General features: G+C 46.1%; 1 protein-coding gene across 5 annotated transcripts in view; it reads right to left on the bottom strand.

Moving 5' to 3' along the window:
• The window catches only part of Nmnat3 (nicotinamide nucleotide adenylyltransferase 3), a 129,891-nt gene that overhangs the window by 54,734 nt on the left and 50,241 nt on the right, over window positions 1–24,916 (bottom strand). For all 5 annotated transcript variants that reach the window (XM_037207858.1, XM_028866049.2, XM_037207859.1 and 2 more), the window contains one exon: window positions 14,112–14,261. In XM_037207858.1, coding sequence (XP_037063753.1) covers window positions 14,112–14,261 — 150 coding nt within the window. The remainder of the gene's footprint in view (window positions 1–14,111; window positions 14,262–24,916) is intronic.

Below are 24,916 nucleotides of genomic sequence, written 5' to 3'. Positions count from 1 at the left end.
ATGCCCAAAAGTACAACTGCTGGGTCATATGGTAGCTGCATGTTTAGTTCCATAAGAAGCTGTGAGACATGCTTTCCTGAGAGCTGGGCCAGCCATGTTACCCTCCTACCATTGGTTAGGAGGGCTCCACTTCCCAGTGTTCCTCCTGGCATCTGCTGATGCCAAGAGTTTGCATTTTTGCTATTTTGGAAGGTAAGTAGTAATATCATTTGTGGTTCTAAAGCTGCATTTTCTTTCAGGTGGATGCTAACTAACTATCCTTCCACGTACTATTTACTATCTGGGTATGCTCATTGATGAAATGTCTCCTCTTGCCTTCGGCTCATTTCCTGGATGGGTGGAATGCTTTGCTGGATGAGTTTGGAGAGTTCCTTATCTATTCCGGAAACTAGTATCTTGTTAGATGCAGCTTACAAGAACTCTTTTTGAGGATAAACAAGGACACTGATATACCTTAGTTTTGTAGTTGTTTGGGAGAAAGGAGACGATGAGAAGGCAGGAGGAGTTGAGGCATCTTAGTTAACGAAGAATGGGTTCCCCATTTTTACAGCACTGGACAGGAAAGGTCATGCAGGGCCCTGTGAAGAGCTGAGGGCATGAACCCCACACGCCAGTGCAATGCTGGTCACACCCTGAACTGGAGTGGCAGTCTGACGCTGTGACACCTGCCACAGAAACGGCCTCCTCAGAGACACCTTTAGAATTTGTTTCCCTTCAGCCACATCTCAAGGAAGAAATGGAAGGACAAGGAAAATGTTGATGTATCATCAAATCAGAAAAACACCTCCCTTTGAAAGAATACAATACATACAATCTCAAATCCTTGCAGCCTTACGTGACAGGGAAAAATTATCTTGGTTCCAAACAATTGCTAGAGTAATTCAACATTCTTAAACCTATCTTCTCCAGAAAATTCTTTTAAATTAGAAACGTGAAAATGAATTTTTTTTTCTCCAGACCAAGCTGGAACACTGCCCGTGAATATATATTCAAATCACTCTGTTTGATTAATACACATCCGTGTGAGCCCAAGATTAAAGTAACATGCTGGGCCGATACAGCTATTTGCTTGTGCTCTCGTGGTATCTCTGAAAGCCCAGAAGACCCAGAACTGGGGCTGTCACTGGCTTAAGTGGAATTATTATAGCTTAATTTCCCCCTTATCTCAGATTGTACTGCACAGCCTTATCATGATGCATTTAATTCTCTCCATATGCACTGGGCAACAGAGAATTAAAATGAAAATCAAAAGGAGAGCAAAGGGGCCGTGCATCATATTGAACACTGATCAGACACTTTTACTTAACATGGAGAACGGTGAGTATAAATGATGTCATGATAAATATGCTTCCGTTTAAAATGCAAGTCACTGTGAGGAAAAACTGGGAGCCATAAAATACCTTTCCCCTCCTCAAGGTTGTCCAAAGGGGAACAAAAAAGGACAAGGCTTTGGGCTGCGTTGTTATCTTTACGATGCAATTTAATCTGGGATGCCACAAGCATGTGGGGCAAGATCGTTAGGAAATAACACCATAAAGTATCAAGAAAGGACTAAGAGAAAACAGGAGAGACCATTCTGTGGCTTCTCACTCTTCCATGCATAGATATGAGAAGATTATGCTAACCCCTCTGGTCATGGCCAGCCCTGAGCTGGAGCTTATCCACAATGCAAGAAAGGTCACATCGGCACTGGATATACAGTGTGAGCCTTTTATTTCAGCCTTAAAATAAATAGCACTGTAAGGGTGGGAGGTGCTATTCACATGGGACAACTGAGGATAAATAACACTGTAAGGGTGGGAGGTGCTATTCTCATGGGACAGCTGAAGATAAATAACACTGTAAGGGTGGGAGGTGCTATTCTCATGGGACAGCTGAAGAAATGAACTCTGGCGGCAGGAAACTGCTCAAGGTCAAGTGGCTACTGAGTGGGCTCGACACCAAGGCTGACTGCAAAGTCAGTGGCCTTTCTGTGACCCAGGATCACAATGAGGGTGCAGTATCGGCTCTGGATTTCACCACCATATTTTATTCTATAAGTTTGGCATCTAAGAGATATTGGAAAGATCTTGGTATCCAGAGGCAACCAAGTTTCAGCTGAGCTCTGCTAGGCAGCATTCAGGGCTGAAGAGGCATCTTTTTTGGAGACTGAGGACTCCGGTATCATGGCAGATTCCTTCCAGTGGGTACTTGATTAAATATTCTCCTTTAGTCCCCTCACTAAGATCCATCTTTACTTGGCACTTTGGGCTCCAAAAATAACACGTGACCACTTCCAGCTCTCATTACTTGACTCAGATTCTGCCCTGTCCACATGTCTGTCCCTGGCATTCCACACTTGGAGACCTCACAACAACCCGTTGTTGCCTCTCTGCAGCATGGGGTGGGGCATGAAAAGAACATGGGCCTTGGGGACAGAGAGCTGAGGACAGGCCTCAGTGCCCCCATATTAGCTGGGTAACTTCTTTGTGCCTCAGTTTCCCTGTCATAGAGTAGGGGTAGTAATCCTACCTGCTGACTACTGCACATCCTTGTATACATCCTCCTCTTGTGATTTCCCATGTGATGCTGTCCAGGACATTCCTGTTATCTCGTCTCATGATCCCATCTCAGTCTCCTCTGTGGCCCATTTGATTCAAACATTCCTGGGACGCAAGTGTGCTTAGAGCACCATCTGCGAACACTCTCCCACCCAGGCCACAGTCATTTCTAAGGTTCTGTGTTCCTCTGCCTGGACTGAGTTACCTTGGCCTCAGGTCTTCCACACTCCCTTCCATCATGGCCCATTTCTTTGTCCTTAGGGATCACGTATTGGCCTTAAACTCTGGCATGTTTCTCTTCACCCCTAATCTGACCACTACCCAGTTTATTTTCAAGTCTGCCCAGAAGAAGCCACCTTGGAGTCTCACGTTCTTGTCTCTAAAAGTCCCTTCTCTACATCTGGAGACCCAGAGACCCTTCATGCACTGGACCTCCACAGCATCAGCTCTTCCCCAGTCACTATTTATCATCTGGTTCTGCCTCTCTAGGGGTTCAGCTTGTCCAGCTCTCCCCAGCCATCCACTCCGTCTTCACTTTTGATCTTCCCAGGACCCCAAGAGCAGTCCTTCTAAGGAGACTCCCAGCCACAATGTCCCACTACCTCCGCCCCTCACCACACCTCAGTAGCACACTTCTTTTGCTCAACTGTTAGCATCTCTTTCCTGAAGTTACCCCAGAGCAGCCACTTGGTCAAGCCATCTCCCAGGGTTGCTGAGAAATGTCCTCAGATGGACTGGCCACACTGTCCCTGAGTGCATTAGAGGTTCTGGTTCCCATGGTCTCACACAGCATGTCCAACACTCTCCCTTCTCTGCAGGCCTCACTCTCAGGACTGTGCTACCCAGCTTGGAAACAGTGGAAGAGCCTCCCTCCCCTGCTCCAAGCACCACTTTCCAATGCCCATCCTGGCCCTGCTCATCCATTCCAGGTTTTTTGAGCTGCAGTCCCATCTCCTGGTGCTCCACAGGGAGCTTCATGGAGAGAGGCTGAAAGCCTACAGCTGATGAGCTGGGAGACACAGTGACTCCGGAACAGACCCCTGTCTGGTGGCAGGGGCTTGTGCGGCAACTTGTTCTCATCAGGGCAGATCAGGAAATGGAGGCTTGGGTCAGCACTCAAAGTGAGTTTACCTTCTGTTAGTTAGCCATAGTCCCCAAAGTCCCAAAACAGCACCACTAGCCGGGGACCAAGTTCTCAAATACATGAGTCTATGAGGGACGGTTTATAGTCAAACTATGACAATAACTATGCTACAAACACTGCTTCACTGTCTCCAAACGGCTTCCTGTCGTCATCCACTGTTCAGCGTGTAGGCTCACATGCACAACAGAGAGAAGAGAGATGTGCAGCTGATTCTCTTCTCATACTCTAAGAGCCACATTGTCATCTGCTGCAGGACCTTCACACATGCAACTCCCCAGGCAGAAACAGCCCTTGTACGTCTTGGCTAACTAACCTCATTTTCAACCTAAGTAATGCCTCACAGTTCTACTCCAGCTCAGTCACTCCTAACCTTAGAAATGAACTCCCTGGATTCTCTATGCAGACCAAATCACCACACTGTTCACAGTGATAGTGGCGTATGTCACCTTGGTAATTTTTACTTCTCTGAGATTTGATTTCTGTCTGTCCCCACCATGAGGAAGGATTACTTCTTTCCTTGTGTGTCCTTCAATCTAGCACAGCACCCAGCACAGTCAGTCAGAAAGGTGCTTGTTAAGTCACTGGGAAGCACATAGGGTGGTTATGGGCAATGGGGGAGAATGCTTCTACCACTGGCTAAATGTGTGACTTTAGTCAAGACATGACATCTCTCTGAGTTTTGCCCAAGCTTCCTCATCTGTAAAATCAGTAACATCACATTGTAGGGTTGTTCTCAAGAGTGAGTGAGTTCTCACAGGGTACCTAGGACTACCAGACCATACAAACGTAGTTAAAGACAAACGATGAAGAGGCGCTAACTCGTTGCTAAAGGAATTAATTAAGCTGACAAGGTTTGATGCTGAAAAGGAAACACAAGTGGACTTGTTGGAACACAGGCCCATGGGCCAAACATATTGATCAGAAACACCAAACCATCCCCGTGGCAGACAACAGCATCTAGATTTTATTCAGCCTCCATTTGTAAGTTTGTGACTGCATGTTGGGAAACAACCACTCACAACTGGGAATACATCCAACATCTTCAGAGAAACAGTCTTGAATTCTTAATAGATTCAGTGAATGCTTTAGGTACGTCTGAAGTGATTGACGAGCCATGTGTTTGGCTGAATAATTTCTTTAGAAATCAGAAAACAAGAATAAAAATTCCAAACAAACTTGTAAGAACCACTGAGATCCACTATGCAAATTCATCCATGAAGCCTTTGAGAGTCTCTGGGGTGCTCCAGAGCACACAGTGAAAGGCCAGGGTGTGCCCAAGATGAATAGCACAGGAAACCCATGGGCACTTCTCATTCTTCTGACCTATAACTTATACCCTAATAGCCTTCCAGGTTAAGGATCTTGAACGCTGGGTGTAGCATTTATCCACGAGAGGGGACTCTGGAGGGGATGACTGATCTTGCAAATCTACAGACTCTGTTTCTACTTCCTCTCATCCATTGCACCCACTGTCCATCATCAAGGGATGCACTATGATCGGGCCAAGGGGCAAACACTTTTGATGTCTTACAATGCTCCTGTCAGTTTTTAAGGTTCTGGTCAGGAAAAAAGGAAAAAGTAAGTAAAGGAAGGACAGTTCCAACTGGCAGGAGGGCTAGCTGTGAAAAGGGAACGGATTTAGAGCAAAAGGTTGAGCTACAGCAGGAGAGTACAGTGTCTCCTTAATGGTGGTAAGCAAATGGTGTCAGGCTGTTTAATTCAATTTGTATGTATGCAATACCACATAGAACGTTGTTTTTGGTGAATACACCAATAGAAAAGAGATTTTGTTTTTGTCATGAAAAAAAAAAAAAAAAAAAAAAAAAGTCAGCTGTGCGGCCAGATTTTCACTCAGCCTTAATGGTGATCTGTTTCAGATGGAGAGAAAATGTGCCATTTAAATGTCTGTTCCTGGAGAGGCTGTGTAGGGTCATGCTTGGTGCACAAATCTGGCTGTGGGAAGTGGTAGCAGGCATCTGGGCCTATGGTTAGGAGGAGATGATGCCTGACTGTTTGGAGAAGGGAAATTCAGAGGGCACCACCTCATGGTGGCAACACAGACTCTCTCTGCCTGGGACTCATTTCCCACGTGCAGGAATGTGATTCTCCCGTGTCTAGGTTTTTATCCATCTGTATGCCCTCCCCCCACCCCAAACTGAGCCCTGAGCTCAGTCTTCTATCTGTGGGTTTCATCCTCTTGCCATTTAGGTTGCACACTTCTGTCTGGCAGCAGCTGAGGTTTTGCCAACAACGTGCAGTGTGTGCCTGGTCTGGAGAAGATGAAGTAAGTGTCTGTGGGATGTTGAAAGCCATGCAGACTGCATTCTCAGGACAGGTAGGAGAGTCCACCGTACACTTGCAGAAATGGCCAGCTGCTTTCCAAAGAGAATAGTGAATAAAGGCAATGCAGTGGCCGAGGCATCTGATGCAGGTAATATTGCCTTTTTTATCTAATACTACCAAGAGACAGAAACCAAACCTAGTATAAACACGTGATGCAGCCATAGGACTGATTGTCTATGCATTTGATGGTTAATATGATTTTGGGGAAAGCAGAGCTCTCTGAAACTGCACTGGGCCATGGCAAAGCCTTCCCACAAGGCTGAAGGAGAGCCTGCAGGTCTAACAGGAAGTACTTCCACTATCCACATTGTTTTTAGATGGAGCTGTCTGTGAGGTGGCCTGTTCTACATAGAACAAGCCCTGCCCTGAGAACCTCACAATACAGCACCCTTAAAGCCAGAGGCCTTTCTTACGAGTCATGTTTGGCAGGAAAGCTACGCAGTGGCCAGGTCTTACAGTTGGGCAGATGTTTATAGCACACTTAGAGCACACCAATAGTGGTAGCGGAGAAGTTCTATCTCCTGATGATAACTAACAGTATTCTACATTCCCTTTAAGGTGTGCAGGGAATACTGGCCCACACTGTGGACATTTCTTTCTGCACAATAAAGGGCACATGTTATTGGAATGTAAGTATAGCTCTTTTTGAGAAAAGTAATTCTTTAATAACATCTAATATCCAGATGATTTAAATTTCTCCATGAATACTATTTTACAGTTGATTTGTTTGAATCAGGATTGAAATTAGATACATACACAATATTTTACTTATGTTTTTGAGTCTCTGTTAAATTATAGTTTCTTATTCCTCTTTCTTGTTATTTATTTGTTAAATAAATTGGGCCTCCATTTGTCCTAAAGAACTTATAGAATTTTATATGAAACTGAGCCAACTCTGTGGAGTCAAGTTTTTTAAGTCTGGTAAGTGTGTGTGTGTGTGTGTGTGTGGTTTGCACACACAGAAATGTGATGGTGTGCATGCTCACGTATGTGCATATCAAAGTCAGAGCAGGATTTGGGGTCTCTGTATCACTCTCTGCCTTACGCCTTGAGACAGAGTGAACCAGCTCACTGTTCTGGTTCGGCCAGTTGGCCAGCAAGCCCAGGATCCATGTGTCTCCGTCCCCAAATGCTGGGTGGGGTTGCAGGCAGGTGCAGCCATGCTCAGCTTTTTACATGTGGGCTGGGGATTAGAACTTGGGTCCTTATACTTGCCGAGCCAGTGCTCTTACCCACTGAGCCATCTCCCCAACCCTGTTTGGTAATTTACATATAACTGATATACAATAAGTTATACATATTTAAACAGTCTAATTTGAGAAGTTGTGTGTGCCTGTGTGTATGTGTGGTGGGGGGCACACGTGTGTGCATGCACAGAAGTGTGGCGACCAGAGGTTGATGTCAGGTGTTTTCCTCGAGTTTCTACCTTATTTTTCAGAAAGCCTCTCACTGAACCTGTGGCTTACTGGTTTAGCTAGACTGCTGGGACAGAGAGATGCAGGACCTGCCTTTGTCTCCTGTCCAGTGCTCCCTTCAACCAGCACTGGTCACACATGCTGGCTGCCGTGCCTGACTTTACAAGGTGCTACGGACCTGGCTGAGGTCCTCGTGTTCCCAAAGCAGACACTCGCCTTCCCGAGCCATAGGAGCCTCCAATTTGATAAATTTTCACACCACACGTGCACGCATACACACACACACACACCCCTGAACACAGGAACCTAAATCTCGACTTATCTCTTGCCCTAGGCTACTCCCCTCCCTCAGCCCCAACTGTATTTGCTGCCACTGTAGATTACACACTAGAAAACTTGTATTTCCTAACATTTTCTAGAAATGGGATATAAAATAGGCTCTTCTGAAGCTGACTTTATTCATTCAGCATAACTATTCTGAGATTCATCTCTAGTGCTGGTTTGGTCTGTTTTCTGTCGAGTATAATTTGGCACAGTCACAATCTGCTTATGTATTCACAATCTGGTCCATTTGACAGCTCACCCTGCTGGGAGCATTTACGCACAGATTTGGGCATGCACACAGTAGGTATTGGGTTAACTTTCAGGAAACTGCAATGCCATTTCACACAGCATTGCTCCATTTACATTCCTCAGAAGGGGCTATGAGAGCTCTCCCGTCAGCTTGACCTCAGCCATCTTCCTCACAGGTGTGGTGGTGTCACACTGTGCTCTTAACTGCATGCCCTTTGTTCATCTTGTCATGTGAAAACTTGCTATCTACATATCTTTTGGGTGAATTTTTAAAATTTTAATTTATATTAAATTTAATATAAATATATTAATTTATATTGAGTGAATATCTCTTTAATCACTGAGTTGAGAGGTCGCTTTACATTCTGAACACCAGTCCTTTATCAAATACATAAACAAGCCTGTGACTTGTCCTCTCTTTCTCTTTACTGTGTCTCTGGAGCATCTTGTAGTTTTGATCAACTCCAACTGACCATTGTTTTTCATTATGAATCACACTTTGGGTGTTTTATATAAGAAATCTCCACCTTAAGTCACCAAAATTGTTTCCTATGCTTTTGTGGGTTTGGGTTTTTATGTTAAGACTTATGATCCATTTGAATTAGAGTGCACGGGTGACCTATGGATTAAATGTTTTGCATATGGGTACCCAATTATTTAGTACCATTTATGGAACAAACTTCCCTTCTCTACCATTTTGCCTGTTGTGCTTCCACAGAAAGCAGCTGTCTATGTGCACAGGCTCAGCTCTGGCCCTCGGTCCCATTGATCTGTTTACCTACAGCAATGTGATGCTGTCAGAGTGTGCAGCTTGATAGTCTACAGTCACTCCAAAGCTGCGCTTCTTTCAGTTAGGTTACTCTCCGACAATTCTAATTCTATTAAGATAGTAGAATCAGCTCACTACTACCAAAAACCTACTGCAATTGGGATGAATCTATAGAAAAATTTGGAGATTTTCCTGAGAAAGAAGATGGTGGAGGGATATGGGAGATATGTTGAGTATATTATATACTTTGCATTAAAATGTCCTTATAAAACCCAGTACCATGAACAGTGAATATATACTAATAAAAATTATCAATAAAGCCTACAAAAAAGCCTAGAAGTTTTTATTGCTGTGAAGAGACACCATGATTCCAGTAACTCTTATAAAGGAAAACATTTAATTGGGGCTGGCTTACAGTTTCAGAGGTTTAGTCCGTTATCCTCATAGTGGGAAGCATTGCGGGGTGCAGACAGAGAAGGAGAAGGAATTGAGAGGTCTACATCTGGATCAGCAGGCAGCAGGAAGAGAATGGGACACACTAGACCTGGCTTGAGCTTCTGAGAACTCAAAGCCTGTGCTCAGTGACATACTTCCTCCAACAAGGCCACACCTACTCCAACAAGGCCACATCTCCCAATAGTTCAGTCCCTATGAGCCCATGGGTCCATTTTCATTCAAACTACCACATACACATAAAATACAATTTAAAAAATGAGAATTAAAAAGCAATGACATGACATTATGAGACAATGAACTTTCTAAGATGCTGCTGAGTTCATTTTCTGCTGGCTGTCTATTGCTGGGCCATGGCAGTAGTTTGTTTTCCTAGTGAGACTCCCTTGGAGAAAACTAAATTTTCATTTGCAAGTGGTTCTCAATTAGAGATGGCTTCTAGGTTAGGGATGGGGACATGTGTCCATTTCTTTCAGCTCCAGGATCCTATCTGGTGCACATCCGTGGAGGCCCTGTGTATGCAGCCTCAGTCTCTTGTGAGTTCCTCTGTGCTCACATTGATCTTGGAGATTTAAAGGGCCTCGTTTCCTTGGTGTCCCCCATCCCTTCTGGCTCTTAACCTCTTTCCCACCTCCTCTTCTACAGGGTTCCCTGGACCCTGAGGAGAGGGATTTGATGGAGACAACCATTTAGGGCTGGGTGTTGCAAAGGTCTCTTACTCTCTGCATATTGTCTGGCTGTGGGTCTCTGTATTTTGGAACTGGAATTAAGTTTGTAATTAGGGAAAAACTATCTTATCCTTGGTAATAGTCCTTTCTCTGAAATGTCTGTCCTCTGATATTACAGCAACTCCAGCTTTTCTTTAATTAGTGTTCATGTGGGATAATTTTCAATTCCTTTTCCCTTAACATATCTATATTTTTATATGTGAAGTGTGGTTTTTATACATAACCCTTTCCTATTTGCAATTTTTCTTTCCACTATTTCAGTTACCCATGGTCAACTATTCTCTGAAAATATTAAATGGAAATTACCAGAAATAGCTCACATGTCTTAAATAACTTTTATTACAGTGCACTGTTATACAGTCATTCCATTTTATTAGCTACTGCTGTTAATATCTTCCTTTGCTTAATATATAAATCCAACTTTACTATAGATAAGCCTGTGTAGGAAGAAACCCAGTATATCACGTTTGATGTGATCTTCAGCTTTAGGCATCCACTGGTGGTCTTGGAACACATCTCCCTAAAGAGGAGGGGGCAGGGTGACTGTAGACAGCAGAGACCAGCTTATTTTACTGGGTGGTAATCTGAAAAGTATGAGATGCCACTAGTCTGTATTTAAACTGATTACTGATATCGTCAGGTTCTGAGGTCTCATCTTGTTTTCTGTCTGTCCCACCTGCTTCTGTGCCCTCTTTAATCTTTTGAATTACCTGAGCATATCTGGCTGTATACTACTTCCTTTGTTCTTACCAACCACGGCTGTCTGTTCTGATCTTTTGGGGCTCAGGGCAGGGAAAATGGCTCAGTCTACAAAGTGCTTCTCTTCAAGCTCGAGGACCTGAGTTTAATCCTCAGACCCCATGCAAAACAAAACAAACAACAAACAAAAGACTGGGCATGGTTTTATGTGGACTCAATCTAGTGCTGGGGTGGCAAAGACAGGTAAAACCCTGGGTGTTGTAGAATATTATTTTAAGATGCGCTACATTTGTTTATGCTGTGGAACATTTGTTTTAATGATGCAAAGATGTGTTATATTCTTTTATGTTGTATTTGTTTAACTCTGTGAAGCTGTGTTACTTTGCCTGTCTAAAACACCTACCTAATTGGTCTAATAAAGAAATGAACTTCCAATAGCCTGGCAGGAAAGAATAGATGGGGCTGCCAGGCAGAGAATAAATGGGAGGAAAAATCTGGGAGGAGAAGAAGGAGCAAGAGAAGAAGGAGAGGGGGATGCTAGGGGCCAGCCACCCAGCCAGCCATGGAGTAAGAGTGAAACTAAGTCGGGCGGGCGGTGGTGGCACACGCCTTTAATCCCAGCACTCGGGGAGGCAGAGACAGGCAGATCTCTGTGAGGCCAGCCTGGTCTACAAAGCAAGTTCCAGGAAAGGCGCAAAGCTACACAGAGAAACCCTGTCTCGAAAAACCAAAAAAAAAAAAAAAAAAAGAGTGAAACTAAGATATATAGAAGTAAGAAAAGTTAAAAGCCCAGAGGCAAAAGGTAGATGGGATAATTTAAGTTAAGCTGGCTAGAAATAAGCCAAGCTAAGGCCGGGCATTCATAAGTAAGAATAAGCCTGCATGTGTGATTTACTTGGGAGCTGGGTGGTGGGCCCCACAAGAGTAACAGCAAAGAGTAAAGACAACCAACAACACCTGGGGTTTATTAACCATTTAAGGTAGCCAGGTTGCTTACCAAGCTCCAGGCTGGTGACTGAGCCTGTCTCAAAAACATGGGGGGAGGACCTAAGGAACACCATCTGAGGTTGTCTTATCTCCATAGATGCACACATGTGCACACAAGAACATGTACGCACACACAAATATTTGGGGGTTTAAATGCTTATCTTTAAGGTATCAGAGTCTATCTTTGAGTACCACTGAAGTATTTCACAGGCAGAATACGTGTATTTTGCACCTCTCCACCAGTGCATTAATGCTGTCCTAAACTTCTCCCGGCTAGAATCCCACAATATTGAATTTTCACTTAAACTGCCAACCTCCCTTTAAAGACATTTAAATGTTAAAAAGCTTTTATCTCACCCCATCTTACTGCATGATGCTCATGTGGTCACTTTCTAACTCTCTGCAGTCCCTCAGGGGAGCCCCTGTTCTAGCTGTCAGTCCCCTGCCCAGGGGAATTAGGAGCATGGCTTTTGAAGTACAGGTTTGCTGGGAGCGAGGCCTCCCAGCCTTTGGGTTTGTGCAAACACCCTCGCTTTGGTTTTATTTTCCAAAGGTATTTCTGCTGGGTATAGAGTTGGCTACAGAACTCTGGACCAGATGGCCTTTCTTTTTGTTCTTTAAGGAAGTCATTGTACTGAAGTCTTCCAGTGAATTCAGGAACAAGGCAGCTGCTGTCACCCTTATTTCTGTTCTTTTTGTGGCTACTTTTAAGATTTTTGTCTTCCTTCTGGTTTTGAGAAATCTCATGGTCACATCCCTTGGGCTGTTTCCTTCCTGCCTGGTAAGCTCGGCTTTGCTGGGCTCCTTGGACCTGTGGGCTGTTTCCATCAAATCTGGACACATTTCAGCTGCAACTTCTGCAAACATTTTTCCTCCTCTCTTTTTGAATTTTCCTTTTGAGAGTCCAGTGACAGGTGTAAGCTTGAAGTTGTCACGCGGATCACGGTTACTCCTGCTTTGAAATGATTTTTTCCTCTCTGCATTTTCTTTTGGCTGGTCCCCCTGCTTCTCTCCCTGCCCTTTGTCTTTTCTGCGGTGTTTGATGTGTTACTAACACTAACAGGTGTCTTTTCACCTCACACATTTTCCTCATCTCTAGGAGTTTGATTTGGGCCCTTTTTAACGCTTCCTATGCTTTTATTTAAACACTGAACATATGGCACATAACTATCGATTATCATCATCTCTGTTAATTCTAACATCTGCTTCAGCCTTTGCTGCTTCTGGTTTGGTTTTAATGACTGATTTATCTACTTTTTATGATTATGGATGTTGGTTCTACACCTTTTGGTCACAGAATTCCAAACGGCCCTTCAAAGTTGTTTCATGGTTGATTGGATCACTACCAGACACAAGGGTCCACTTCCTCCCTTGGCTGCTAGTGCTGGGTTCCGCTAGTCTTTAACCTTTAACCTTTGCCAATCTCATAGGCTGAAGACTACTGACATCTACAACTGATGTTTACTGGGAAGCAACCACCAGTCCAGTGACAGGTGGTGGTCATTTGGTGGCACTGCTGTAGCCACGGTTACTGCCCTCGTGATACCTATAACCTGATCATGTTCCTCATGTTTTTATTCGAATTTTCATTGTTTCCTAGTGATCTGGAGTATCTAGCCTCAAGTTTATTGGGCATTTACAGTTCTTTGGTATACTGCCTACTAATGCCTACAATGCAATTTTAAAGGCATTGTTTGTATTTCAAAAAAATCCTTTGTAAAAACCATTTATTTGTATGAGTAGACATAAACAATCATTTGTTCAGTAATAAAAGTATGTTTTGTAAACAAAGTCATTTTCTACAAAAAAAATAAGCCAACATTTGTGTATGATTTCTGTGAAGAAATGACTGACATGTTATTCAAATACCTTTTTTCTATATTAAAAATAAATAGGAATTGATTCTGGTGTAAAAATGCCTTTAAAGGCAAAATTTTGGACAACACAATAATAGAAAACACATTTATGAAAACATAAAGCAGACATAAAATAAATTTATGAATACAGAAAACAGTTTGTTATAGGGAAAGACCTATTCTTCAGAAAGAGAAATGTCAATTCCCATTATTGAACATTGGTTTACTTGCTGTAGGTAGCAGAACCTTTCAAAAGCACATTTACCTGTTCTTGGCTGTATAGGTAAATGTGGGGAGCATCCAGGGGGCCCTGGGTGGGGCACAGCTTCCCTAACTGTCCCTTCCCCGTGTCTTCACAGTATTCATGGACAAAGTTAGGTGGGCGAGGAGGAGGGACTCTGAGACATATCAACTCTGCGGCCAGGGATGGACTTGCACACGCCACACAGCTAAGGGATGTGAGTCCTCTGCTCAGGTTGGAGGAGATGTAGCCTCCAACTTAAGTGGAGAATGAACCAACCAAGCAGTCTTACTCTCGGTGACAACGACATCATCAAACAGGCCCCCACCCGTCAGTTCTGCTGCACTCGCTTCTCTGACTCACCCGTTTGGTGGAGGTGGTCTCGGGCCACCTCAAACAAGCGCAGGTGCATGTTCGTGATGGGGTTGAAGGACCCACAGGCCAGCAGCACCACAGGGATTCGGCTCTTCATGCTGTCACACACATCCACACCCACTGCAGTGGCCACCCTGCCTTTATAGGGACAAAAAATCAAGTCAGGAAGTCAGCATGGAGACAACTGTCTAGATCCGCAGCTAAACCACACACAGCCATGACCAATCTCTGCAAGATATACAAGGAGGCAGCAACAGTAACATTTATTGTGGGGCGTTTACCCACCAACCCCACAGTTCCCCAGAGTTTTCTTGAGTGTGAGCAGCAGGAAATATTAGATAGAAGGATTTACTGTGGAGAAGCTTGCGGACATAAACAGATAGAAAATAAAGGATAGCCTCGAGAGGGCCTGGAACCTTTTCCAACGGCCCCACTGTCTCTGCCCCAGGGTTTTTATAGAGACACCAAGGGGTGGAGCAAAAGACCTCCCGACAGCACATCCAAGTGCAGACCATCTCAGACACTTGCACTCAGGCCCGTGGTCCTGATCATCCTCTATTCGGACATGCTGGGTAAAGCCACGAGGACCCCGAAAACAGGCTCCCACAATTTATGAAGAGCTCACCACAGTCCAGGGACTGTGTCTAGTGTTACAAACCACAGTGTGACAAAAACCTTTTCTCCAAACCCTTCTGTCAGTCTCAAATGTGTGGCTCGGAGACCTTAGGAACTGCTGGGCCAGGCCTGGCACCTAGGCAGCCCAAACTCAGAGTCTATATTTGCTCTTCCTGACTTCCTCCCCAGGTTCTCTTGGTCTGAAGAAGATCTGCAAGATTCCCATGAAGTCATCTGTGACAGATTCCAGGGTGGCACTTTTGAAAACTTGTATTTTGAAATAATTTTAGACTTATAAAATGGTTGCAAAAAACTTTTGGGTAGACATTATGATATACTCTTTACCCGTATTTCCCCAGTACTAACATTTTGCCACACATTTGAACATTCCTTCCTTCCCTGTTCACACACACACTACAAGAAGTAAGTTTTTCCCTAAAATGTGTGCAGGGAGGTTGTAGACAGAGTATCTTTTTAGACATGCAAACACATCAGCATGATTTCTGAGCCATCGCACCTTATCTGGGACCTAAGGACTCTGAAAGGCCCAGGCCAGCCTCTAGCCTCCTACTCTGTGACTTCGGGCACTGAGGTGTGGTTAAAAGAGAGAAGAATGATCCTGGCCATGGGCTAGCGGCTGGTGGCTCTCTCGACTCCGCTATGCGGCCCTGGAGGTAGTAGTGAAGCATCACTTAAGGTAGGCTGGGCTTTGACTAGCATTGTGCCTCTCTGTGAGACCAAAGACAAATCACAGTTCCTCTCTGAGCCTCAGTCTCCTCCCTTCCTCAACCACAGGAGCAGAGAATGAAGATAGCCATGCACCTGTGGCAGGCAGCTTTTCGAAGGTTCCCAACGATCTTTGTGCCTGGCATTTGTAATCCTTTCTCTTTGAGCATGGGCTGGAGCTAATAACTTGCTTCTAACAGACTACAGCTAACAGGCAGGGAGGTCCCTCTGAGATAAGGTTACAGAAGGCCTCTCTAGCTTCCCTCTTGTTCATCTCTCTTACTCGTTTGCTCTCTGATGAAGCTGCCACACGCTGTGAGCTGCCCAGGAGGGGCTGACTGGGCCAGGGACTGAGGGAGAGCTGTGGTCACCGAAGACCACAAGAAACCGTGTCTGTCAGTAACAACTGTGTACGTGCGTGCGATGCAGAGCTGCCCGTGGTCAAGCTTCAGGTGAGACTACAGCCCTGTGAACACCTCCAAAATGAACTGTTTTTATGTTTTATGTCAACTTGACACAAGCTAGAGTCCCTGGAGAGGAAGGAGCCTCAACTGAGAAAATACCTCAATAAAATCAGTTATAGGCAGGCCTGTGGGGCATTTTTTAAATTAGTGATTGATGTGAAAGGGCTCAGGCCATTGTGGGTGGTGCCACCCTGGGCTGGTGGTCCTGGGTTCTATAAGAAAGCAGGGTGGGCAAGCCATGAGGAGTAAGCCAGTAAGCGGCACCCATCCATGATCTCTATATCAGCTCCTGCCTCCAGGTTCCTGCCCTGTTTGATTTCCTGCCCTGACTTCCTTCAAGGATGAACAGTGATGTGGAAGTGTAGCCAAATGAACTCTTTCCTCCCCAACTTGCTTTGGTCCTGGTATTTCATCACAGCAATAGAAACCCAAACTGACACTCCGAGTCAGAAGATGTGATCAAACTGTATCTAGACACCTGACCCACAGACGCTGTGGGGCCATCAGCCATGATAATGAATAAATGAATAAATGCCTCCTCGCATGTTGTTTGAAGCTGCTGCGTTTGGGAGTGATGTGCTCGGCAGCAATAGTAACCGACAGTGGCCCGGCCCCAGGAGGCAGGCATTCATTCCTGTTTTGCTCCTCTTCCCATGGTGCCTTGACCACACTTACTGCAGTCCACAGGGAACAGAAAGGGTTCCTGGGACCTGAGGCCTGTGTGTAACCTGGGCCCTCCTGTCCACATTTCCAGGCCTGTATCCAAGCACAGCTTACCTGCTACTTTTTAAAATCTTAGCAACAGTGAACTTGGCATCCCTGGGTTCTTTGTAAGATCCCCATGACACCTTCTTTAAAGTTTCAAGTTTCCAGATGGAAGCTATTTCAGTTCCCCCATCAGAACAGCCCCCAGGACACCTGTTAATGTTCAGCCCCCAGGACTCTCCTCTCTGTTCAGTGAGAGTCTCCTAGAGAGCCGGAGGTGCAGCTGACTCCTAACCTTGGAGGCTGAAACAAATGGAGGGCTCTTTGCTTCTCTCCGGGGAGAAGGCCTAGAAGAAAGCACACATCTGGGTGATGGCGCTGCCTCAAGGGCTCAATGAGGACCTGCAGTTCTCTGGGCTTCTCCCTCAAGGTCACAAGCTTGCTGCTGCAGCTACTGATGTGGCCTGGGGTTGATGTAACCTATTCAGAACACAGGCTTTGTTTTTTTCTTTTAATTTCCTCATAGATGTTTGCTTCTGTGTCCTTGGTCAGAACTAGGTCTCTAGATCTAGAACAGCCGCTCTAGCCACGAGGGAGGCTGGACAGGTATGAATTTAGCCTCACAGCCTTTCCAGTAGGAATCAGCAAGGGGTGGTGGTGGGATGGGGTGAGCTAATCCACAGGGCTGAGACAGAGCTGGGGTACAGCTGCCCGGTTGCTCAGAGGGCAGAAAGCTAAGATGGCTTTTCTGCCTGGAGCGTGGGCAGCTGGTCTGGGATGTATCTTTAAGTCACAAGCCACATTACTGAAGAAAAAAAAAAGGCTCCCTGTGCTTCCTGCTCCATGGATAGTATGCCCTATGTGAACAGGAGCAGCCTTTTCATCTGTGGATCTCAGCTCCAAGCAGTGTGGCCTGCCATAGGGCTTGGTGGACGCTGAAGAGGGGGCTCTGCCAGCTAGCCAGGGACCTGCCTCTGGCCCTGAGAAGGCCTAGTGTGCACTGCAATGCAGGGAAGTTGTTCCGGATGTATCCTGAGCTACCAGTGAGGATGCAGCCTCACAGCCCAGATGTAGCACAGCTGGGTCCTCCAAGCTTCCTTTAAGCAACAGGAACACCCCCTACTGTGTGCAAAGAACGCTGGCTACAGGCTGCTGCAGGCTTCTTCCCCTAGGGGTGGGGGCGTGAAGTGGTTTAATGAGATATATGCAAAGTGTGCCAGCTACCACAAGAGCAGCCTCAAGATGAGGGTGTCTGGAAAAGAAAGCTTGTTTGTTTGTTATCACAGCTATCTTGAAGCCTTTCTTTCAATATCTTACTTCATTTTGACAGAATATAAATATTTAGAACCACCAAAATGTAACCACAACATCTCAGGTATCCTGGGGTTTCGGTTCATTTTTCCAAAGGTAAATTAGAACAGCTGGTTTGAAAGGCGGCATGGTGGAAGCCTGTCATGCTGAGAAGAACAAATGGCTTTGACTAAGGGCCTCTCTTCTTCTTTTTCCCCTGCCATGGGCATAATTGCTTCAAAAGCGACTCTGCTCTGCCCCATCTTGGGTAGGAGGAAACAGCTAATACATGGCCAGCTGCACCTGACCCTGGCCGCCCGGCTGGCTTAAGGTCAGTGCGCACCCTTTTGGTGTGTGCCCCCTGGCTTCAGCTAAGCTCTCCCAAGCAAACCCTGAGAAAAGAAAAGCATCAAGTCAAAATGACTCACTCCAGGGCTCAGACGAGAGGGCACACCTGGCTCTGGTTTGAGAGCAAGCCTCTCGGCAGGTGCATGTGACAAATCTACCTGCCCTCACTTCTGATGGTGTCTCGTAGGGTGAGGAGGCATGGGAGATCTCTCCGATTGGGAAAGACTGCTCATCAATAAGCACTCAGCGAAGGCCTGCAGAGTGAGCAATAATTGCTGCTGGAGGATTTAACACCTGAGGGTGCCTTCCTGGAATTCATCATTAACTGGAGACAGAGTGGATTCCACCTCTGCCCCCCTTTCCCTCTCCAGTTATGGCCTCCCACCTCATAGTCAGCTCCAGAGTGATTCATCTGCCTGTCAATTAGAACCTGCTGCTTCTGTAATGAGGGTAAGGCCCCCTGAAACGCTCTCCTCACCCCATCATGCTGTGGGTCCCCCTTAAAGGTGCTCTTGGAATGTTTACCTACGGCCCCTCCTCCACCTAGCAAATGTGCACCTGCAGGCGTTTCCCCTTTTTATCAGCCACAGAATCACGGAGGCATGGCTGCCTTTTCTTCTGGGGTTCTTCCCCAGTGGAAGGCAGGTCCTAGAGTGTGGTTTCTACCAGGCTCCACCCTCTTACCTTCAATTCCTGTACCCAGCACATCACAGGGACTCAGGAAATGCCTGTAACATCGGTGAGGGCCACTGTCTGCCCCGACCAAGTCATTTTGTTACATGGTTAATTCTTTTTTGTTGTTTGATTTTGCAAACTGTTACTGGACTGGGCCTTCTGTAGACAGAAACAGAGGACCTAGAGCAGATGTTCTCAACCTTCCGGACGCTGCGACCCTTTAATACAGTTCCTCATGTTGTGGTGACCCCCAAGCATAAATTATTTTCATTGCTACTTCATAACTGTAATTTTGCTACTGTTACGACTCGTAATGTAAAACCTGTGTTTTCTAATGGTCTTAGGTGATCCCTGTGAGAAGGTCACTCCACCCCAAAGGGGTTACAACCCATAGGTTAAAAACCGCTGACCTAGAGATTACTGAAGGCATCCCAACATGCACCAGTCCCATCCAACCAGTTTAGACTTAATCAAGCAAATCCACCCTGCTGTGCCATTTTCAACACAATGATCCTGTCAACAGGGATATTGCTTCCCCCAACACACTAACCCCAGAGTCACTCCTCTGCTTTGATGAAGTGAAAACTGATGGTGGTCATTCTGCCCCAACAGTCCCAGAGTCCGGCCATTTTTGTTCCAGATCACTCTCCCCAAGTACTGCCCTGACACTCTGAAAGGATGTCACTGCAAGTTTTAGACACTATCCGGTTTTTGTACCACGGCCAGGCCTCTGGCACTGCCCATCTTCTATGCACCCACCAGATAACTGTATTTAGCATCTGCTAGTGTCTGGACCTCTGGGCATCAGGTACAGCAGAAGGCAAATCAGATATGGTCCTTGTCCTCACATAGCTTTGGGTCATGGATGGGAGGAACAATTCAACATCATTAGGGAGGGCTTATAGCTTAACAGCTCTCCACAAGAGACAGACTAACAGTCCCCTGATGCTCACATCCCAATCCTTGGAACCTGGACTTATATTGGGTTGCATGGTATGGGACTTTGCAGAAGTGGATAAACACATGGCCACCGTGTTAGTTAGGGTTTTTATCACTGTGAAGAGACACCACGACAATGGTATATCTTACAAAGGAAAACATTTAATCAGGGCTGGCTAACAGTTCAGAGGTTTAGTCCATTATTGTCATGGCAGGAAGCATGGCAGCATGCAGGCAGACATGGTGCTGGAGAGGTAGCTGAGAGTTCTACATCCAGACTGGCAGGAAGAGAGAGTGAGTCACTGGCCCTGGCTTGAGCCTCAAAGCCCATCCCCAGTGACACATTTCCTCCAATAAGGCCACATATCCTAATCCTTTAAACAATGCCACTCTCTGTGAGCCTATGGAGGCCATCTTCATTCAAACTACTACAGTCATGAAACAAGGTAGATATCTTAATTATCCAGTTTCATCAAGGCAGGCCCTATAGGAGGTGAGAGATGATATATGGATGAACAGTGGCCAAGAAGTGGGGAGTCTTTAGGAAGGCGCCCACACCAAACAATGTAAGTGGCCTCCAGAGGAGATGTAGGTGTCTCAGGCCTGCTCCCACTTTCCTGGCACACTTTGGACTTCCATAATTACTGTTTGTGGTGGTTTGTCACAGCAGTAATAAGAAACCCACCCACTTGCTGTCTAGGGGCAGCTTGTCAGAGCTTCCAGGCGGTAGTGGGGAGCAGGAGCCCAGGGGGCGATGAGGAGGATGTAGCCTGGGTGAGGCAGAGGCATCCTACTCCAGAAACCACAGGGCAACAGGAGGCAGGAAGGAGCAAGGTGTGTCAGCATGGACCCCACGTAGGTGTAAGCTGATGTGAGGGCTCAACATGACAGTGCAGAGGCAGGAGGATCCTGTAGGCTGGGGACATGGGAAATATAGATTTTATCTTATTGGCAAGGAGAAAACTCTAAGGTTTTTTAAACCAGGAATGACCTTCTCAGATTCCAGTTTCATGTGTTCCAGAAAGGAGGGTCAGGTGACCCCCACATCCAGGATGCTAAGCCTTTTATGTTACACACATCTGACCTCACTTGCCAGGTAATTCAAAGTTGGCCACTATCCCACACATACTTCATTCTAGCCCAGCACACATCCTGTGACCATTTTTCTCAGGTCCTCACTGAGACCTGGGAAGGAAAGAGCCAGGCAGGTTAAGCGCCATCACTGCGGATGTAATGTGTTAATGCTCATGGCTTGGGAGGCTGTCAATTTTCCTTTCCACACAGTGAGTGCCTCTGACAGCCAACCTGGGCTGCAAACATCCTGTTTATTATAGACATAAAGCAGATGGCTTCGGGCAGAATGGAAATGGATTCAACAAGCATCTTCCATGTCTTTCATTATACGCAGACCTCTTGACCAGGCTCCTCATCTTAAAGAAAACAAGAGACATAGTTTGTATTTGGGGGTGGAGAGAGGCTGGCAACCACATTTTGCAGGACCCCAGGTGATCATTTTTATCTGTGTGGATGTGTCAACCTCTCCGGGGCAATCAACCTTCATAAGAACTAAGACACTTTTTCTTTTTAACTTTGTTGGCTCTGCCCATTGTTGCTATGGGCACTCAGTGCTGCTAAGAACAAAAGCAGCACGGGCCTTCCATGTCGCTGTGAAGGTCCTGCGCCAGCCTCCCCTTGGAGGAAGCCAACGTGCCAATTAAGCACTCGTCCTAATCAGGAGACTCCCAGGGAAGCAGGCAGCTTCAGCTTTGAGAACGTTCCAAAGATTTGAAGGAGCCCGAGGAAGAGAAGGAGGCCCCTTGCCATGCCACACTTGTGTGAGTCTGGACTGATTTCAGCTGCCGCTGTAAGCAGAGCTGAGTAATAGCTACCGCGCTTATTGAGCAATAGGCTCCACACTGCTCGAAAGATGCTGCATATACTGAGGCTAATTCTTCAACACACCTGGAAGAGAGAGGTTAGTGCCTACATTCTGGTAAACAGCCTAATTCATTTCTCCAAGCCTCAGTGAGCCCCGTGGAAAGTAGAGATGACTACAGAGACCCCTCAGTACTCTCATGAGGACTAGAACTAACTCCTGCACAGTACCTGGGCCATATAGGGGATGCCATCTAGAGGTCTGTCTTAGTCACTGTTATATTGCTATAAAGAGATGTCAGGACTATGACAACTCTTATATAAGAAAGCTTTAGATTGGGACTTACAGCTTCAGAGGGTTGGTCCATTGTCATTATGGTGGGAAGCAGACAGGCATGGTGTTGGAGCGGTAGCTGAGAGTTTGAGGTCCTGATCCACGGGCAGCAGGCAGAGAGGAGACCTGGTGTGGGCTTTTGAAACCTCAAAGCCCACTCCCAGCAACACAACAAGGCCACACCTCCTAATCCTTCCCAACAGTTCATCTATGGAGGTCAGTCTCATTGAAACCACCACAGGCTCCTTTTTCATGTTCTTTTCTTACCAGAGTAAAGAAAAACAAGATCTAGGGATTAGTAACCAATGAGGGGCGGGGGGCATGGCCTCATTACCTAACCAGAGGTCTGGGCTTAATCTCCATTTGTTGAGACTCTTTGGATGCCTAAGATTGGAGTGTTATATATAGGGGCTATAACATTCAATTAATAGTCCTTGCTTCTTAGGTCTTATGATGGGTATTAATCCTTCCCTTGATTTGAATCTGAATGGGGTTTGATGGGGGAAATAGGAATCTTTAAGACAGGGGTGGCTGCTTATGGTGGCCCCATTTGTTCACACTGATGGGGAAAATGTTGCTCTCTACTAGGCACAGCTCTATCCTGGGGTGGGAGGAAGAAACAGCTTAACCTTAAGTTGGGACAGTAAACCCCTTCCCAGCACAGAGCAGGTGTATCAGGCAGTATCAGGAAGGAAAGACAGAAATGGGTATCCCCTGTGAGCAAACAAGTAGCTGGGTAGAGTAACATTTGATGGCCTTGCCGGGTATGTTTGGCAGAATGGCTGTAGAGTGAGAGATTGGAGTCCAGGGGAGAAGAGCAGGTCTGGGATGGTGCTTCTGTGTCTGTGAGGAAGTGGTTCTGTCAATCTTCCTCAGCCAACTTCCTGGGATCCTCTGGGTGGACAGGTGTCACAGAAACCAGGACCCAGTGTGGTGCTGAGGGAAGCTTTCTGGAACCCAGTTGGTTCTCAGAGCACTGAATCCTGCAACTATCTCCTTGAAATTTTACACGTGTGTGTGTGTGTGTGTGTGTATGTGTGTGTATTTATACGTGTATATACATGCATATTTATATACGTATATATACATACATATACACACACACACATATTTATATCTATGGGGGGCAGAGTCTTGGCAGGGACCCATGTCTTCATGGGCATCCCTTTTTGTCCACAGAGGAAGCACATCTCCAGGCCAGGCTGGGTGGGTTCCTGGGGAGGGGTGACCCTCTGTCAGGCTGACTCAGAGCAGCTATGGACTCTCCAGCTGCTCATCTCCTCCCCTGCCTGCCCCCCAACCTCTGCCCCATTGTAACCCTCTGTTATCAGCCTGGCTGAAGTCAGCTTAGGAAGTCTGGGGCTGACTGGATGAGAGACTTGTCTCTTAGGAGGATCTCCTCTTCCTGTGATCCTGTCTCTGAAGTCTGTTCAGGAAGGCAGTGGGGGAATCCTTATCATCCTGATAGATGAGGGAAAGCTAGAGTAGTTTAGAGGTTTTACTCAGCTCTTCTATGATACAAGACAAAAAGGGGCTCCTGAGCCATTCATCTCTTTCACTTCCCAAGCTCCATTCAGGTTTCTGAGTGGGGACTGCTTGGTTATGCCTGCCTTTAACTTGGTTATGCCCTTCTTTGACTTGGTTATGCCCGCCTCTGACTCATTCCCCACCCGGACAGCCTGGTCTTGGACCCTTTTCCTATCTAGAGGGGTTATGGGGTTTGTGCCAGCAGTGGCAGGTGTCGCTCCAGTCTGATTCACATAGCTGGTTTAATTGGTGGAAGAGCTGTACATATCAGTATAGGTTCCTAGCACACCCCTGCCTCCCATATATATATATAAAATCTCCTTAACCTTGGTCAAGGAGAAACGGACACATGGCTTCCTGCCTGGGTGATTTGCAGGGGACAAAGTCCACTGGGTGGAGGCTATTGGGAGTTTTCAGAAGCATGTTTGGCTGGTGGTCGGGGGAACATTCAAGAGGATTTCTCCTCCTGGTCAGGGAGTGGGTCTTCTGGATGAAAACATAGTAGTCCGAGGGTCTGAAAGCGTGGTCTGTATTCTTTGTTAATTCAGGGTGGTTCTGGAGTGGAAGAAAAGCTTAACAGAGGGAATGCAGATTACTCTCCTTCCGACAAACAGGTCTCAGTGGAGACCAGTGTTTTAATTCTTGGGCCATTCTGGTGGCCATTTTCTCTGTCCTTTAAGGGATATTCAGGCCAAGTGCAGGTAGAGAGGAAGGTCACAACCTTTATGAGAACTGGGTATCTAATTTCTTCTAGTCAGGAGGCAGGCTAGTAAAAGATGTCTCTGAGGCTGTTCCCCGTCTGAAAGGTTAAAAACTGAATGGAAGAGGTAGATGGAAGGTCACCTCTTCTTCCCTGCACCAAGGGACTATCAGCATGGCCAAAATATATGCTCCTGCAACCCCACATGTTTGTCCCCAAAGTAGGACTGATTCATGCTCACCCACCATCGTGGACCTGGACCCTGATCATTTTGCTTGTGTCCTAGCTATCTTTGATGCCTCCATTCTTGGAAAAATAATAGTTGTAGGCTTATTTTCTCTAGGAAGGGATGACTTCAGGCCAGTATTATGAAAAGCTCCAGAGAAGGGATTTTCCTTTTCGGTGACCTTAGATGTCTCTAGAGAGTTGGATTATGAGGAGTAATAAACCTTAGAACTATGCTCATTACAGTGGGGAATATATGCCCAGATCAGCTCATATGCTAATCTAAAGAGGTGGCAGGCCAGTCAATAGAGGCCATATTCTCAAGGGTTTATATAACGTGTGAGGTCTCAGTGGGCCTGGGGAGATGTGG

The sequence above is a fragment of the Peromyscus leucopus genome, chromosome 7, assembly GCF_004664715.2.
Source record: "Peromyscus leucopus breed LL Stock chromosome 7, UCI_PerLeu_2.1, whole genome shotgun sequence".
Taxonomy (NCBI): Eukaryota; Metazoa; Chordata; class Mammalia; order Rodentia; family Cricetidae; genus Peromyscus; species Peromyscus leucopus.
The sequence above is the reverse complement of the archived record's forward strand: the minus strand, read 5'-3'. Positions and strand labels throughout refer to the sequence as shown.